We start from the raw sequence: 18,426 nt of genomic DNA on the forward strand, positions 1-18,426 counted from the left end.
GAATAACCCCATCTCCAAAATTGAGAAGTTCGGTGAACTAGATTTATTCTGATTACAGTATGCAGATCTATTCTGGACCATATCTAAACCATTCAACATAATTTTAAATCTTACTTTGTTTGGCCAATACGATGTACTCTGCCAATAGCCTGTAGTTCATGTGCTGGATTCAGAATGGGTTCCACAAGCAGAACGTGAGTTGCTTCGATGATGTTTAGTCCATTGGAACCAGTGTGAAGAGGCAGCAGCAAAATATTGATGTTGGGATCATATTTAAATGCAGAAAGATTTTCCTAAAAGGCAAACATCACAGCAGTGGGACAAAAGTTCCTCAATGAAGAGTGTGGAGGATATGACTATATTTTCTAGAAATTATAGCAGCTAATACAGGCTCCAGAGAAATAATGTTCATCCCAGAACAGATACTCAACAGATATCAGGAAGGCATGAATTTCTCGCAACACTGATCAGTGTGTCTCATCCTTAACAGACAGGCCAATGCTTCTTTCTCAAAAGTCAATGTACAGTTTAGCTTCAAAAGCTTTAAACTGGGGCTTTTTGTGATTATGATTTTTAGAATTAATGAGCTAGAGATCCAAGCTTTTGCCAAATAAATTTGCTGCTCTTTTAGTTTCTCAAATGAAGCAATGAAGTAAAAGGATCAAATTAACTTCTATGAACTATGATTTTCCCACTGAAAATAATAAAAATATCCTTTATGTACCTGAAATTTACTAATTCCATTGATCTGAGAAAAAATCATGTTGTTGTCATACAAAGCTTTTGAAATTATATCCAATACATCTTGCCACTGTAAAAAAAAACAACGAAACAAAAACACACAACAATAAAAGTAACTCAACATTACAAACAGCAATGACAACTAAAAAATACTAATTAACTTCCCTAAGAGAGAATAGATTAAAAACCTTTTCAAAATACTAGCATTTGCAATTAAAAAAAAAAGAAATAAATATTTTGGTGCTAGGAACCAAATCTTTCATAAAACTAAGTAAGACGTAATTAAAAAGATCAGCTTGAATAAAAGAAATTGGCAGCCATCATAAAAACAGTTTTACAATGTATCAAAAATATCTGCACATTACATTTAAAAATATCTAGAATTTCTAACACTTCCATACGAAACTGAGTGTTTGCTCTTTAAAGAAACAAGTTTTTACATCTGCTGACTATGATCGTTGCTCATGTCCCAGTTACATGACTTGCCCCACAAATTCTCAAAACAATCAAGTGGCTGTAGAGAGTGATTCAATGTTTTAGTAGCTAAACTAATTCCTGTAAATATTATGAATACTTTAAACTCACACACACAAAGACAAGACAGAAAATGATGATTAATACCGTTGAGAAAACTAAGGATTTAGCCCCTGGATCTTTAAATTGAATTCTCTTCAGTGTTCGGACCACAGCTTCCACTTTGGTGGAGTGACTTCCCTTTGAAAAGTGAAAGAAGAGCGTTAGAAAAGTAGGATAGTAAACAACTTCCATATTCATGGCTTTATTAAATGATGTTATATTAGGTGTCTTACATATCCTACTCAAATTTAAAAACTTTAAAGGAGGAAGGGCAGGTTAAGTAGCACTGAACTCTTTTTATCTCTCCCTTATAATGCACTGCTATAGGATCAGCAGTGTATTACAGCATGTGCAGCACACTGAACAGTGAAGCTATGTGAGGCAGAACAGAAGTTGCACCAAACATGCTCATTAGGCCTCCTGCGTCTTAACTTAGTGGCACAGTCTTTAGAGAATCTTCCAAATGCACATTTAAATTTCCCTACCTTCACACTTCTTGAAAACTGACTATGAAAAAAATCTACCCCAATGTTTTTTCTGTTGCTTTTGTTTCTCATTCTGGCAACACCAAACTTACGTTCAGTACTATGAAGCTTGTTAATTATACTTAAAATAATAAGAAAAGTCTAAATATAAATAATTTTTGAAGAATTGTGCGCTGCAATGAAAACATCTTCATATTCTGCATTCAGAAGTATTTCAGTGCTTAATTATTCCAATATTATATTCTATTTCTTGTCCACTTTGATTTATGTACTCTTCCCCTTAGCCTATAATTTCTTGCTAGTTCCTACATGCATAGTAATTTCAAGCTGTTCTAGATTCAGCTGGACAAATACTGTTTTATTTCTGTCTGCACCTGTCTTTTGAACATTGAATTAACTATGTTGGCTTGCAACAATGACAGATCAAATTTACTGAAGTCACGCTGCTTGCAGAATTGGCTGGGAAGGATGTCAGCAGTCTAGGCACAAGCTGGGAACCAAGGCTGGGTTGCTTGATCATTCACACATTAGGCAGACAAATGAATGCTCCAGAAATACATGTAAAAGACTTTCTGCAGACTGTTGTACCATAGGCTGCAATAAGCAGTACCATTTTATTTCCCAGGGTCTTCCATAGGGATTCCAGACATAGAAATAATGGAAATGTCTATGTCACAGACATAAAAATAAGCCAGCTTTCTTCCATGTAATTTCTGTTGCACCTGATAGACATTAACACTGTTTCCAAAGTCAGATGGACAATTAATGTCGGGAGGTGTTATGATCTGAAAGGATGACACATTTGCAGCCCTATGGCAGCTGCCTGCCAATCATAAATACCTATAGTTAGGAGAGAGTTAGAGACTAACTTTTGGTACTTCCTGTATAATTCTAGGGTCATTTATGTGCTTTTCCGATACCATTCATCTCTGATTCAGATGACAGTTCTGGCTAATCTGCTCTGTCTTTTCCTCAGAGACTGGTTTTAGATCTTATCACAGGTCCTATTTTTCCCTGCTTAACAGATAGCTTTAGCCACTGTTGTTCATTTTTCCACCCTTCAGATTCCTGTGACTCAGGTGTCGCTCAGGTGACTTTGTACCAGATCCGTAAGAGGAACCATGGCAAAGAAAAGAACAGCACAATGATCAAAGTGGTCACAGTCTTTTTGCTTTAGTTTTTAAACAGGAGAACTAAGTGTGCAAAGTTCTTTGTTCCTTTGCTTACATTATATTAGACAAACTATATTAGACTTATTGAACTAACAGTTGACTAAAGCTTTGGTTCACAACACACAAAAATTTCAATTTTGTTCTCAATTTTCATGGAGAGATGAAACTGACAAAAGTACCCTTGCTGTTATAAGCCCTTAGTTTTCAGTCTCTCTTAAAAAAAGTTATCCCGCTCATTACCCCTATACAATCAGTGTCTTTTTGATGAATATCAAGATGAATATTTATAAAGAAATTAGTTATGAGTTATGGAACAACACACATTAGAACCAAAACTCCCCTCTAACAAAGGGTCTCAGATGACAGGCTAGCAATATCCACTGTAATACTGACCAGACACAGGAAACTTTCACAGAACCAAAACACGCAGAGATGTCAGTAATCTCTCAGTATAAAATGCTCCCATTTACAGTAGTCCTTTCACATTTAAGGCATTAACTTAAGATGGTTAGTATTGGTACAATAAACAGTAAGATGCAAAGAAAGAGACAGTGAATACTGAAAGAGACTGGAGGGATTAAGAAAGCTTAGATTAAAATAAAAACACTGAATAAATCACACACTTTTCATATAAATACTGAAAGTTATTGATCTTAACCTCGGTATTCTATAGAAACCATACTAAGTTATTCTTTGTTAACTGTTCCTAAAGGAATATGAGGTAGAAATTTTTATTTTTAACAAAGCTACTTGTTTTGATAGTACATGAAGCTACAGCATAAATTTCTAATTTTGCATGAACTAAGAATGATCCTTATCATGTGAATTCACTAAGAATTCATATTTTTGCTTTATTTTTGCTTTTTTTCGAAGTTTTTGATGCAGAAATACTTCAAGAAAACATTACAACCCTGTATGCAGGACAGCAGATGACAGGTTCCTTCTGTGTTCTATTTATGAAATTTTGTTATTCCAGTTATTTTATTTTTTAATGTAATTTATGAAACATATTTGGAATTTTGTTAGAAACAGAGTGATATCTCTAAACTCAGAGGAAATAACATGTAAAAAGCCTTGCATGAAGTGAGGTTCTAAGCAGCAGCACTTCAAAAATACAGCCTATTTACTCCCCCTGGTGCTACATACTGTCAACTACTTCAAATCTAATCATTTTAGTTAGGAAGCATCTACTCATAAAATGGAATTCCATTTGTTCCGAGTGGCTGAAATTACTAGTGTGAATGTGGTAGCAACTGTCTTCAATACAGGCCAGTGACCCTAGAAAACCTGCAAGATTTGAAGAAACTTGCACAGATACCACGGAAGTCTGTCAGCACAACTAGTTATTACTTTTAACTACTCTAATCAGATTAGACTGGTATATCCAGCTGTATTATAATCATATTTTAATTAAAGACAGCAGTATCATTTAAACCAAAATATTACCAATATGTCATTTACCTTTAATTTTAGTCCACAATCTTCTATTTTTTCCACAACTGCAATAACCACAGGGGTTTTTTTGTTTAACACGATTCTATAACATACTCATGCAAAGCAAAAATGTACCTATGCACTATGTCAGTATTGCTAAAGATTCATGGAGATGCTGCCTCTTCCTCCACCCCTGCCTTTAACACAACGAAAACCCCCTGTTAACAAGAAAAGTAGATAAAACAGCGCAATCAGGACTGAATTCCTACACATTTGTGTCTAGAAGTTTTGTCATTACACATCCTATGTATAAAACTATCCAGTACACTTGTCTGCCTAAGTGCAGGATGCAAAAAAAGGAAACAAATATGCACTGCTGAAAGTTTGGACCACACAGCTCCTATAAACAACGCACCTTTACAGGAATATCATCCTCCTGATTTGCAGCTTCTGCAGTAAAGACATATGATATTTCCTTATGGGATGTTGTCTGCCTGCAGATGGCACACTTAATTGAGCTCCGGCGGGTGCCAACGCTGTACTGTTGGATGATGATGGCTATACACTCGTTACAAAAGCAATGTCCACATGTCAGCACTGCCCACTATGTAGGAAATGATAAAAAAAACCCAACACAACACAGTATCAGTTTTGGATCAATTCAAAAGAAAACTAGTGTACTAATATATGATAAATTACATTTTCATAGAGAAATTGCTTTATTTTTATGACATTCATCAGATTAAAATTGAAGAATTTTAGAATTTTTAGCATCCCAGCTGCTAAAAAGCCTAAATTTCCAAGTTTTTCAGCACAGAAAGATTCATGATCCACAGAAATTTTCTGCATTTATTGTTCATTTTTTGCATTTTCTCAGTTTTGAACTTCAGTGAAGACATTACAGTCTTTCATTTCTATGAATGATGATTCTTAATGCCCAGGTTAAGCATGCAGATTAAATATTTATACAATTTTTAAAAAATTACAAAAATGTTAGCATTGGCCTCCTGTAAAAGTCTTTACCTATGCATTCATATTAGGCTGGTCTTTATTAAGTAAGTTGTAAATAAAGTGCTTTAATTTTTCCCTACTGTTAAATCCTAGACAACATCTTTTGAACAGAGTGGCTTAATCTCTTTTAGACAGAATGCATTTTAAACAACAGATTGCATTGCAGAAGCTGTTCTCCTTTGTGAGCCTAGAACATCTACATGTCAGCTATGACATTCTGTAACAGAGAAGCAATTTGTAGACCAGTGGTTTTGCACCCAGAAATAGTATCTTACACTGTACTAGTCTGCTCGATAGGCCATTCTAAGAGGAAAAAGAAAACAGATTTCGCTGGACCAAGTAGCAGAGGGAATTGACTAAACAACTGATTATCAAGCAGAAGGTCTTTTAAGCTTTGTAAAGTTCTTTTAATCATGCAGAAACAGGACACAAAGTATTTTAAAAGTTCCTTGCAAGATGAAGGTTGCTACTATCTACAGCAGTCTCGCTATTAAGAAAAGATAAAGAAAGTTAAAAGAAAAGACTATTTTCCCTTTCAGTGAGCTCATCCAGCTCCAAGATAAAGCATAATGGCAGTGAACAGGACAAATAGCTGTTCTCTGTAAAAACCTGTACTACCCTTGGAAGAAAAGCACAGAGGGGATTTTGGAAACACAGTAGGACACCAGTTCATGCTTACAGATATCTATAAAGTAGACAGAAGCTAAACCACCTTAAAATAGTTACCTAAAAAAAAGAGACAATTTAGTTTGACTGTACAGGAGTCCTTTCATGTTTTTACCTAATGCATGGTAAGTCAAGTTTAAACTATAGTTTTGTATTTTATGACGTTGATTAAGTCCCACTTAAATTTCAACTCTCACAGTTCAGCATGTAAGTGGTGGGGAAAGAAATACAGATTGCCAGTCTTTAACCTATTGGGTTTTACTACTGTTTAAGTAGGTAATATCCATTTATTTAGAAATAAAAAATACTGTCAATAAGAGCAGTTACAGTAAAATAGAACAGTATACTACAAAAAGCTTATCTATTTCTTCAATCTATTGGTTTCTAAATGGCAAACAAATGTTTCTGACAAAAGTATAACTTCAGGGTTATAAAACAATCAGGAACTCACATTTTTGGAACAGTTAAGCACCGATGTCAAAAGCTAAAGGCAGTAGTGGTGCTTGCATCTGAGCAAGACATTATGTCAGCGGGAGAGTCTGGTTGGTACATTACAGGAAAGGGCTTATTTCCCCTGTTTCAATATAATGTTAATTTTAAATCAGATGCTAAAAATTTGCTGATTCAGCTGTAGGTAAAGATGTTCTAAAGTTAAAACCTGCTGACAAAGTATCTTACCTGTCTTCCCAGTTGACGAGCACAGATTGGACACGGTTCTGGGTTAACTCCCCCAGTAGTTTTATCCTGAGACTATAAAGTAGAAGAAAAATATCAACTTTGTGTTTCAACAAAAAAGAAGTTATTCTATGTTTAAAACAAGCTTCTACAAAAAAATGAATAATGAAGTCCTTAAAAAGAAACCCTACTGTGTGAACAAATTAAAAATATATTAATGAATAAAGTACATCTTGAGAAGTTAAAAAAATATGCAACTGATGGTAAGTAAAAGGAGCACTTTTCATTTTGCAGTCCCTCATATAGCAGCTGCAGCTCTACAACAACTCTGAAAAATCCCAGTAAAATACAAGTTTCAAATAAGAAATTCCTCATATTTTCTATCAGCTTTACATGTTGTAGAAACAATTAAATCCTTGCTTAATCTGTGTTACTTAAACATAATTGTACTTGAACACTATGACTAAAATAACATATAATACATGGGGTTTGTCTGATTTTTTTTACACTTATTTAACCTCCAGACATGATTGTTCTGTTTAAGAAGGTAACCTCTTGGTAAAATAGCAAAGGTAAGCGGAAAGTTAAATCATTTTATAAAGCCTCTACTAAACATGGCCCATTAATTTTAATGAAAATTTTAAGCATCTCAAATGAGTTCATAGTTTTTTCAGTGTGTAATAGCAAATAAGCAAAATATATAATGGAATAAATAATTTTATGACTACACAGTAACACAAAGAACAACACACTGAATTTCAATATGCAATAAATCTTCACAGAAAATACAATTTCTTTAAGATGGAAGTTTTAAATAAAAATAATGGTAGGTTTCTTCCACTGGGTAAACAGAGTACATCGTTTGGGTAAAGACCATGGAATCATTAATCTTACTTTCTCCAGATTAGTGAGATATAGAAGTTGTCCCAATTTCTTCTGAAGTTGTGATTTGGCAACTGCCTTGTCATTCAGAAGTTTCACTCGATTTTGCTCTACCTATGAAAACAGTATTAAACACGTATTAACAAAGGAAAAAAAAATAGTAAAGTTTTAGAATAAGGCTTAAATTAATTTTTTGGTGAAATTCAACTGAATAATTTACTGGGGACAGACAGAAGAACAGCTCATGGTGTAAATTTAAGATGTGCTTCTCCCCAAGCAAAAATTATTATCTATTCCTTTCCTGCACTCAGTATGAACACAGCACTGTGAATGGGCTGAGACCCACGCAGTACAGAAAAATGTTTTTTATCGTTTTATTTGCATTATCGTTTCTTTACAGAGACAAAATCAAATTAAAAGCACTTATTTTTTATAAGTTTCTTTTGAATTGATCATCTATCTTCTTACAGCCATATATATCCTAGACTCAACTGCTCATTCCAAAAACAATGTGTAAGAAAAAATTATTTTCTTTATACTTCTCAGAAGTTTACACTTTTCATTTAACCTATACAAAGACACAAACATAAAACTGACTTCTTTTTAGATTAATTACAGCTGATAGTGGAGTAGTTATTAATACTGCAGAAGAGGGAGGCAACTGAAGGGTGAAAGCCAAAGCAATGGGTGTTTCTTTTGTGACTGCATATACATACATAACTCTTAAAACTTTGTTACATATTTGTTAAGCAAAGTGCTCTGTTTTAAAAATCGTTTCAACACACAGATGAAATATCTAGTTCCTTACAGAAAGAAGTACTTTTATCTAACATTCAATCTCACTGAAACAAAATACAAAATGTTTTTAGTGAGAACATTTTTCTTTTTGTGCAAAAAAAATAAATTAAGAGTTTAAATCAACCCAGCATTTTCTCTATCATCATGAACAGAAAGTCTCTCAGATGTAGCTCAGAAATTCCTGAGCATACTGAAATACTGACAAAAAGATTTGTCTTCTAGGTGTTCACTGCTGTTTTACAGGTCCTTGTGGAAAGTAGCAATATGGGTAAGGAATCAGGTCAATCTAATTTTCCATCAGCTTGGAAAATTGGACAATTGTACTGAAAGGTACCAGAGTTATTTACCTGCTGCTTGAAGGACAGCAGGCTTTTGGAAAAATGCCACTCTGTCAGAAGGCCAACAAAAATATATCAAAATAAGAGTTACAAGCTCAAAAATGTCCATATACTGATATAGGACCTGTATACTCCACCAACCCTTTCTGAAATTGAACGAGAGGTATATATTATAGACCTTGTACATAGATCAAGATACAGATTTTATTTTTGTAGGAGGTAGGTTCTTTCAGAAAAAACACATTCTTTCCTGCACAGTACTTCACCTCATGTGGTTCTATGATGTGGAGAACTGGTGGATTTGGTTTTGGCTCATCAGGATGACGCACTCTCAGTCTTTCTGTAGCCATTGCCAGTTCATCAATAGCAGACACATGATCCCTAAGTACCATCCAATATTCATGAAGTAACTGTAAGAAAACCCCAAACAAATCAACAGCAGAACTGAGTTGAGTTCCTCTTATGTGATTTTGCCATACAATGGAAAATGTGAGAATTTTTTTGGAGGAAGGGGTAATATTTCTTTGCATTATTCACCCACCACAACAACAAACCACGAAGGAAAACAAACAGTATAGACATCATCCTGTCGGTTTTCTTTTCCAACCCCTTTGTATAAACAACTATAAATAGCTGTCTCTCATTTCTTCTACAACTATTAGTATTACAATAACTAATGCAACTTAACAGTCAGAAACAAATCTCTTGCAAGACTAAACAAATGTTGAATAAAATAAGGCTTATTTCACAGAGTATCATCCTTGTAGCTCAATGTAGATTACAGTAGTACAGACCATTGAATCAGCATTTCCAAGTATATTACAGATGGAATCATAATGACACTATTTTATTCTCATCGGCATATTAGTCCCATCTTTTTTTCCCTCATGTAAAGGCACATGAAGGGACTGTGTCCTTTCTTGCAGCAGAAAATTTCCAACACATAGCAATGCCTTGGTAACTAGTTATTTTATGTCCTCCTCCTTTTGTCAACTCTTACAAGCCGAGGACACAAAAAACGAAACATGGGAACAGTCATGAGAATGGTCATTATTCTCCAATCAGCATTTTGGTACCATAAGCAAGTGACCTAACCTTGTGAGAGCAGCACAACCCTATTAGGCATTTAATAACTTTAACTACCAGACACCTAAATGCTGATTGAGACATCATTTTGTTTATAAAGCTTTTGCACTGTATTACACTGTAAACTAGCAATTTTTTGAGGCAGATCCAGATTAAGTTTTACTCCTAATGAGCACTACCAATTTGAGGAAGTAGGTGATCCATAACCAAGTTTGTTGAAAAACAAAGACAGACCGAATATCATTTGTTAATCTAAGATACAAAAAATAAATCACTCCATAGAGTATCTTCTCCTTCTCTTCTATAGATTAAAGCTAATAACAAATGCTTAAATTCTTGGATAGTAATAAGCATCTTTGCTTTTTCAAAACCTCCTAGGAAAAAGCAAGTTAGGTAACTTGTTGATTTCCTAGAATCATGAAACAGCAGGCCTGGGAGATAGATCACATGGACATAAACTCACCAAGGAACAGGAATTTACGCTGATGTCAGACCACACAAAAATCCACAAATAAAAAAAACCCAAAACGCCAACATTCCAGAAGAAAGTACAAAAGAATCGATAAACCTGGCACTAGTGTACCAAGTGTGTTCTACTGAACCTGATGTCCGTGTTAATTGAAAATGAGAAGGAGAAACGTTCAAGAGAAAACGTTTGATTACACCTAAGCTATAAGACAGGATGAGAGCCTTGTGTGTAATAGCTCTTCCCCCATCTCCATCACCAGTATGTATTCAAAGCAAGGAAACACAGAAACACAGGGATATATAAAGAAAGGCACTTCTGTAGTTCTCTCTGATCCAAACAGGAAAGTAATTATTTCAGGTTACACTGTGTAGTAAACAAGATCCAGGAAATAAAGCAATAGTGAAAGTACATCTGTAGCTAGCACAAGACTGAAGATAAACTGAATTACAGAATGGAATAACATTGGATTTGCTGAGTCTTGCTACATTCTGACTTAAGTAAACAGATGAACACAATTATATCTGTATACTGTCTTAATAGGTGCAATTATATTGCTTAGTAATTTGATTAGTTGCCGGTATAGCTTTTAGAAACTCAAATCATATATAAACCATTTTGAATCAAATCCTGTAATAAGCACTGTGGAAAAGCTTGGTGTAGGCAAAGCCTAATTTCAGGCATACAATTTAGATGTGTTAATATTCAGCTTCAACTTGTTTATAATAAATTAAATGACAACTGGTTTGTCACCATCTCATTTACTGTACCTTATATTCCTTTTTCCATGCTTCAAAGAGTTCCAGGAATACGCTCCCTTCTTCAGTTAGCCTAACATCCATTCGGTGAGCTTTGGCAAAGGAGAGAAGAGCTTTCAAGGCACGTTCAGTTTCACTGGTTGCCCACAGTCCTCTACTTGTAGTGGGCAAACGGTCATCAACAAGCCCCTCTTGGTCTTCTATCATCTCCTCGAATATTGCCATTTGGCCTTTAACACTTAAAAACAAACCCAGTACAGCACTTATCACTGATTTTGTACTTACACGTTCATTTCTACTTATTCATCATCTATTTCAGCCTTCTAGTAGTTGATTAAAGGATAATGCAAACCAAACAAGGATAAACAGTTGTTTGACTACCCAATGCCTCAAAAGCTTGCTTTGAACAGTGACCTCAGTATCAGCAACGAAACCACTATAAGACCATTTTTGTCAGCTCAAAATCATCCCCAGCTTTTGTAAAGGCTTAAACATCTAAATTATCTTTCAGGAGTTATTCATGTCATATTCATTTAAGGAAAAAAAAAATCAATTCTGGCCTTTTATACAAGCGAGACCTGCAGTTAAACTCTGACACAAAATTTGCTGTGTATTGCACTATTTAAGAACATTACAGCTTCCCATTTCACTCCTTGACAAATAATGCTGATTTAGAAACACGCTGATGTTTCCTGATTCCAGCAATCATGAGGTAACAGAGCTCCCACTAGTAAAGACTTTTCAAAATGTTTTCTCATTGACCTCAAGACTTTTGAATCCAGTTTTGACATTGTGAGGAATATGAGAGACAAAAGTAAAAGAGAAAGCATGCAAAGGACTGTAATCTATGCCTCTCAATACTGTCCACCATGCATACTTCTCACACCATGTGCTGGTGTCACCCTTCTTTCAGCTGCATTCCTGTCTGAGATCTCCTTTCTCATTGTAACATTGAATGAGGATGGTATTATACCACTTGCAACTGGACTGCAAATAAATATTTCCACACAGAAGAATATGTATTTGTCATAGTTTGAGACTGCTCCCCCTGGAAGCCGGGGGGCCCAGAGGTGATTGGGTGCCAGGGCAGTCTTCCCTGGAGGGCCAATCACTGTTCGTCTTGTTTGCTCCTGCTGAAAAATCATATATACACGACCGGCAGAAGTGGTTGGCAATCAGTCTGTGTCTGCTGCTGTATGTGGGTGTAGAAGGCCAGGGGTGGCAGGGCCTCCTTCTTCCCCCTTTGTGGGGAGGGAGGGGGGCCCTGCAGCCCCACAACTCTGCCTAAGCCAGGGTTGGAGGCAGCATTGAAGTGAGCGTGTGTTGTGAAGGAAGGGATTCACAACACCTGAAGGTAAGAGGGAGAGAGAGGCAAACTCCTTGCGAGGAGGCCAGGCCCTCTTTTCCCCCCCTTTCCAGCCAGACTGCAGAGCTCAGGACAGTTCATAACTGGACCGAACGCCTGTAGCAAAAGCTGAGCAGGAACTTTTTCCCCTCTCACTGTTAAGTGGGAGTGGATGCGAGGCTTAGTATTCTGAAGCTGAGCCAAAAGAGACGGGCTGATAACAAAAGCAGCTCAGTGCCAGGGGGAGAAAAAACCCCATGCGGAATTGGAGATGGACCAGAGGCAGGCCCGGAGGATGTCCTGCTGTGATTTAAATGCAGGACAATCGAAAACACAGAGGAGGAATGAAATTCCAGGACACGTACATTTGATAAGCTGACTACACTACAGCACCCTACAAACTAAGGTATGAGAGTGAAAGAGAGAATGACACAGCAGAGACTGACAGGGAACCAAGGAGGACGGACTCAGAGCTATCTTCCTGGACTTCGTGAGGAAGAAAGGACTTCAGAAAATAGCTGGAGGTTGGTGGTGGGAGCATTTAGGTTCCCCGAACACTCCATGAGAGAGAGAGACTGGGTACCTATCAGCCTAATGGCTTTTCCTGGACTAAATTTAAAGGGAGAGGCTTGAAGGGACTGATAGAAGTGTATAATAATATATATATAGTTACTTTTAGCTTGTATAGTATTTATCTGTGTAAAATAAATGTATATATACTTCCCCTTTCCCCCATAGAGATGTGTGCCTGAAAATTTCTCTTCGGTGTTGAGATAAAATATTGGGAAGGGGTGGGGGAAGCCTGGAAATTGGATTTTGGATTTTTGTAGTGGTCCCAAACCACCACAGTATTAAATTAGCATACTTGTATTTATACACACACTTTCTGAACACTTCAACACTTCATTCAAATGTATGGCCATATTACAGCAGCTTGATAGAAAGTGACATAAATCCCTTCCTTGTACACAGCTTGTTCAAATGACATTTACACAGAAAATTAAACCTAATAAAACCTTTATCAAGGCCATTAGCAAGAAGTTGCTGTAACTAGTTCATAAAGTTATTTCAGAAAACTTCAAGAAGAAAACATAAAGCAATCCAACTTTCACTTTTCTAAGTGATAAATTTGTAAAGCTATGAACTTACCTATGCATAAAGAGCTTCGACTCATATTCTGTGAACAATTCGTCAGCCTTACAAAAGACACAGCTGCAATACAGAAAATTGAAAATGGATGCACTCAGAATTTCATTGGAAACCAACGTAATTACCATATATCTATTCCAACATACAAAACCACACAAAATCCTTAAAAAAGAACAAATTAACTGTCATATGTACACTCAATAAAATAACTGACAGGAAAAGATTTTCGAGGAATAAAACCAAAGGTCATGATTCTAACAAATGGATCTGTGATATCTGTGTGCATACAACCCCTGATTACATAATCAAGACTTCAACGTGTTATTTGAAATAAAGGAAAATTTAATAATCCACTTCTAAAGTATATTTTCCATTTTCAAGACATACTTGTTGAGTGGAAGTCTAACAGGTCGCAAATGGCAGATAGTGGCAGCCTCAATAACCTGCTTAGAAGGAGGCCCTTCTAAGTTTTTCACTGCTTCTCTTACAATCTTTTGGAATTTCTTCACTTCATCCAGCTGGGTTGTGAGCAGGTATTGAAGGCCTCTGCAGTCACGGAATCTGATTTAAAGACAAAGGGAAATAACTGTACACCGAGTCACCAAATCCAAACTTAATTAAATGTTTTAAAGTGGAAGAAAAATAGCTAAATAGCAATCTAGGACAACATATGAAGTTCATATCATAAGCAAATGCTTATTATTACTGCATGTAATGCTGTCAGAAATCACTCCATAGTATGCCCAGAGATGATGGTATTTGTAGAATAGAAAGATTCTTCCCAAGACTTGAGAGATGGGACCAAATATTAGTAGTGAACACCAACCCGCAACATTCTGGTCCACAATGCAAATCTACTAAAGGTAAACAACTGCACATACTCATAGTCTTACTTGTGTCTGTTGGCCAACAAAATGATTTGCAATGCACCTGTGCAATTCACAGTAGACAAATGCACCCATCACAAAAATATACTTCATTCTGCAAGTTAGGTTTCAAAGTTAAAATTATTAAATGGACATAACAGGAAACTATTTTCCTAAAACCTAGGTGTCTTTTGCAATTGGAGTGGAAACACGAAAACAAGTTAAGCACTTCCCATGTTGTGTTTTTCCTGTGAGCAGAGGTCTCTTGCTGAAAGTGCACAGTTCCTACAAGGTCTGACATTCATGGACAAGACTGTAGTTCTAGACCACAAGGAAAGTTTGATCCAAAACATTTGTTTTGTAAAGTGTGGAGATCAAAGCACAGGTTTAACACCACCACTAAAGCCTGGAATTTAATATGACCTACTTAAGTAATATCATTTTTAAGTAACATAGACAAATCTGCCTAACGAGGTAGCCTGAAAATACATGTAAATTGCAATCACGAGTCTGCTGTTAATACCATCAGTTGCCAAATAATACCAGCTTTATAAAAATCTCCCACATTATACCATGGATTAATCATGTCTTATATTCAGTTAGAGTACTTGCTGCTTTCACCACTGACCAGTAACACTTGATAAGACACTGTTTTTTAAGATGCCATCTCATATCCTAAAATAAATTGAAAAGGAATTAAATTTTATCCCTACTTTATAAAATAAACATTTGAGTTGCAGATAGCTTTTCCAAAGTTATACAACCTATAAGCAGCAACAATTTAAGAAGATACTGTTTAAATACCTAATTTCAACTGAGGAAAAAAAAAAATCAGTATGACACTGGCAAACATACAGATAGATGCATATGCATACAAATTCTGCATGAACATACAAACAATGCTGTCCTCTTATTTATTTTGACCAGAATGTGATGCTATCATTCTCAAATGAAAACTCAAACAGGAAATGTTTATATCCAGACTCACAGACTGGCTGAGATCGGAAGGGGCTTCTGGGTGTTGTCCAACTGCTCTCCTCAAGCAGGGTCACCTAGAGCTGGTTGCCCAGGACCATGCCCAGACAGCTTTTGAGTATCTCCAAGGATGGATACCCCACGACCTCTCTGGGCTACCTTTGCCAGTACCCAATCACCCTCACAGTAAAAGAGCATTTCCTGATGTTCACAGGGAACATCTTGTGTTTCAGTTCGTGCCCATTGCCTCTTGTGCCAAAAAAAAAAGAGCTATATGTATCATTATTTAGATTATTCAATAGAATTACGTTAAGTATTGAAAAGTAAAGGGTACGTTTACCTGCAGCAAGGGCAAGAAATTGTGACCTTTGGGGATCATGACAGCAGAATAATCATAGTGGAGGATACATCTTTATGTACTGAATGTGCATATCTTAAGTATTTAAACTTGTACACACATACACATTTTATAAGCACATTAGATATTTGTATACATATGTATATGCATTTATATACATCTATTTATATATAATAAATGTAATACAAATGTATTTAACTAAAAACATCATTCAGAAAGACTGTATTTAAGAGCCTAAGTTCATGTCTCTGAGAAAATTGCCTGAAGTTAAACTACGAGAGCACTGTCCTTCCTATGTCTCCCTTTTCTGTGATAAACTTACAGAGCTTCAGCACAGAACATATGACAGGAGGCTGGGAGAAAAGGGTCTATTCAACCTTAAACTGAGAATGCTCACTTGTTGCTTTCTACATTTATCTCACTGGAAGGTACAGAGAAGACTGAGCCAAATATTTCTCAAAGGCATCTGGTGAAAGGACAAGAGACTGCACACAAGATGCAACACAGGAAATATTAACTAGATAAAAGGATTTTAATGTTTCTTTATTTCCAACAAGTGGATCATATACCAGAAACAGACTTCACATAGAGGCTATTGAATCTCCTTCTTGGAGATAAGCTAAACTTAACAGGGTAAATCCCTGTGCAACCTGATTGGGTTGAATGAGCATAGGCCTGGACCTATAAGCTGGGGGTTGGCCTAGTGATCTCCAGATGTCCCTTCTGAATCCATTGTTCTGTAATTGAACCCAAAAAACAGTGGTACTGTTGTCTCTAACAGGAAACCAACCCAAAATTCTTTGCTCAGAAAGAGAGTGATGTTATCTTATGGTGCTACATAAGGATTTTCTGATATTGTCTGCCTACTTTCCATTTACGCAAGTCAATTTCTTTTATAGGTTAAATGCAATAAACTTTGAATCTTTCTTGATCAGCAGTTGCATGAGTACAGAAGACTGTAAAACCATAGTTCATAATACAGAAAATTATTTCAAAGAATGCTCATCTAAGAGAAAATGGTAATTCTCCTACTTTTCTTTCCAAGTCTTCTATATAGCCAGCTTTTTCAGGGACAGGTTTTGAAACATAATTGCAGTCCAGATGCTCTGAAGCAAAAATGGCTGCTATTTAATTGCAACTGTTAGCGCAAACTGATAAGAAGACTCGAACAGACTTAATTGTATTCATTAGCCTATTTTAGTTACTCTCTTACTTCTCTGCCATGGAGAGTTTATTAGTCTGCTGTTTGTAGTTGCAGGTTATTTCGTTTTGTACACGTTGAACAAGCTCCTCATCAATGGCATACTGTATTGCTGTCTGGATGACATCCAACCACCAAGGAGAACCAGAATGTATCTGTATGAAAAAGAATAGATTTATCCTTGAACATTCAACAAAGAAACAATTTAATCATTGCAGCAGAGGCGTAATGACTGTTTAGGCCTAACTGCTCTTTAGGCCACAGCCAAACAGATTGGTTAATTCCCTGAAAGTGGAGGATTAAGAGCATGATTAAAACATAGCCCCTCTTCTGCTGAAGTGTAAGCACATGATTAAGAAACTTTCTACATTCTCATCTATTTCTACACCTTCAAAATGCTTCAGTAGAGTTAGATTCACCAAGACTATCTACAGACAACAGCCACATAAAGATATTTTGATCTCAAAGTTTCCTTCTTCTCTCTCTCTCTCAGAAGGAGACGAAAAGATCATTTAATGAGAGAAAGCAAAGCTCTCTCTGAAATTAACAGAGCAAGAACAGTGACCTTATAATTTTAACAGGTGAAAGAAGATGCGTAAGTTTACTTCCTCATGTGCTATTTGTCCTCATTTCTTTATTATTTATTTACTATTATGCGAATGACAACCACCCTTTTAATTCAGGTGTTCATCAATTCATTAAGGGTTTGCACCTTTCTCTGAAATCTGAACTGTCATATTGACTCAACACAATTAAGCCTTAAGCACCATGACTAAATGCATGCCAAAAATCAGTTCCCTTGAAAGCAACTGAAATACCATCTGATACACCACAAAAATGTTCCAAGGCCCAAATCTATACCTTATTTTCCTAAATTATGGGTGAAGCACAGTTAATTTAAAAATCAAGAATGGTGTTAAACTTTACTAGAATCATCCCCCACCATGTACTTCTGTTTGAAGTCATCTGTTCATCAAGTACTGTTTGCCTCATTATATGGGGAACACAGAGTATGTTTTGGGTCTGTGGTAAGCGTGAAGTAAGCCTGTGGGAAGTCCCATTCCAAATAGGCCTTCAAAAAACTGTTAGAAATAATAAACAGCTGGAGTTCTGCATATATAGATGAAAACAGTATTTTTTAAAAATCTCAAAATTCAGAGACAAAATATTTAAGAGGTGCCTGCCTTTCTCTGGAGCTCCCGAATGGTTTGAAGAACTGGCTGTAAGGCCTGATGGGCTTCTGCAACTTCTGCATTGGATTTACTCATATAATGTTGTCGAAGTTGTTCTGCCTGTATGGAAATAAGAGCTTAAATTATAGACAAATCATATTTAGGAGGAATAATGGAAAATGTAAAAAATCCCCAGCTACCAAAATGTTTTAAAATGGTTAGCTACCTATGTGCTACCCACTTTCATTTGTAATATTTGGCAGTATTTTTTT

At 36.1% G+C, this 18,426-nt stretch overlaps 1 protein-coding gene across 4 annotated transcripts in view; it reads right to left on the reverse strand.

Annotated features, from left to right (window-relative positions):
- Positions 1-18,426, reverse strand: part of SHPRH (SNF2 histone linker PHD RING helicase) — a 61,892-nt gene that overhangs the window by 12,007 nt on the left and 31,459 nt on the right. For all 4 annotated transcript variants that reach the window (XM_017813737.1, XM_017813735.1, XM_017813736.1 and 1 more), the window contains exons 17-28: positions 18,167-18,274; positions 16,995-17,137; positions 13,970-14,143; positions 13,583-13,645; positions 11,101-11,326; positions 9,045-9,188; positions 7,655-7,756; positions 6,764-6,835; positions 4,824-5,012; positions 1,363-1,455; positions 725-811; positions 115-293 (exon numbers count right to left, since the gene is read on the reverse strand). In XM_017813737.1, coding sequence (XP_017669226.1) covers positions 115-293; positions 725-811; positions 1,363-1,455; positions 4,824-5,012; positions 6,764-6,835; positions 7,655-7,756; positions 9,045-9,188; positions 11,101-11,326; positions 13,583-13,645; positions 13,970-14,143; positions 16,995-17,137; positions 18,167-18,274 — 1,580 coding nt within the window. The remainder of the gene's footprint in view (positions 1-114; positions 294-724; positions 812-1,362; positions 1,456-4,823; positions 5,013-6,763; positions 6,836-7,654; positions 7,757-9,044; positions 9,189-11,100; positions 11,327-13,582; positions 13,646-13,969; positions 14,144-16,994; positions 17,138-18,166; positions 18,275-18,426) is intronic.

Source organism: Lepidothrix coronata, unplaced genomic scaffold (assembly GCF_001604755.1).
Source record: "Lepidothrix coronata isolate B3197 unplaced genomic scaffold, Lepidothrix_coronata-1.0 Scaffold42, whole genome shotgun sequence".
Taxonomy (NCBI): Eukaryota; Metazoa; Chordata; class Aves; order Passeriformes; family Pipridae; genus Lepidothrix; species Lepidothrix coronata.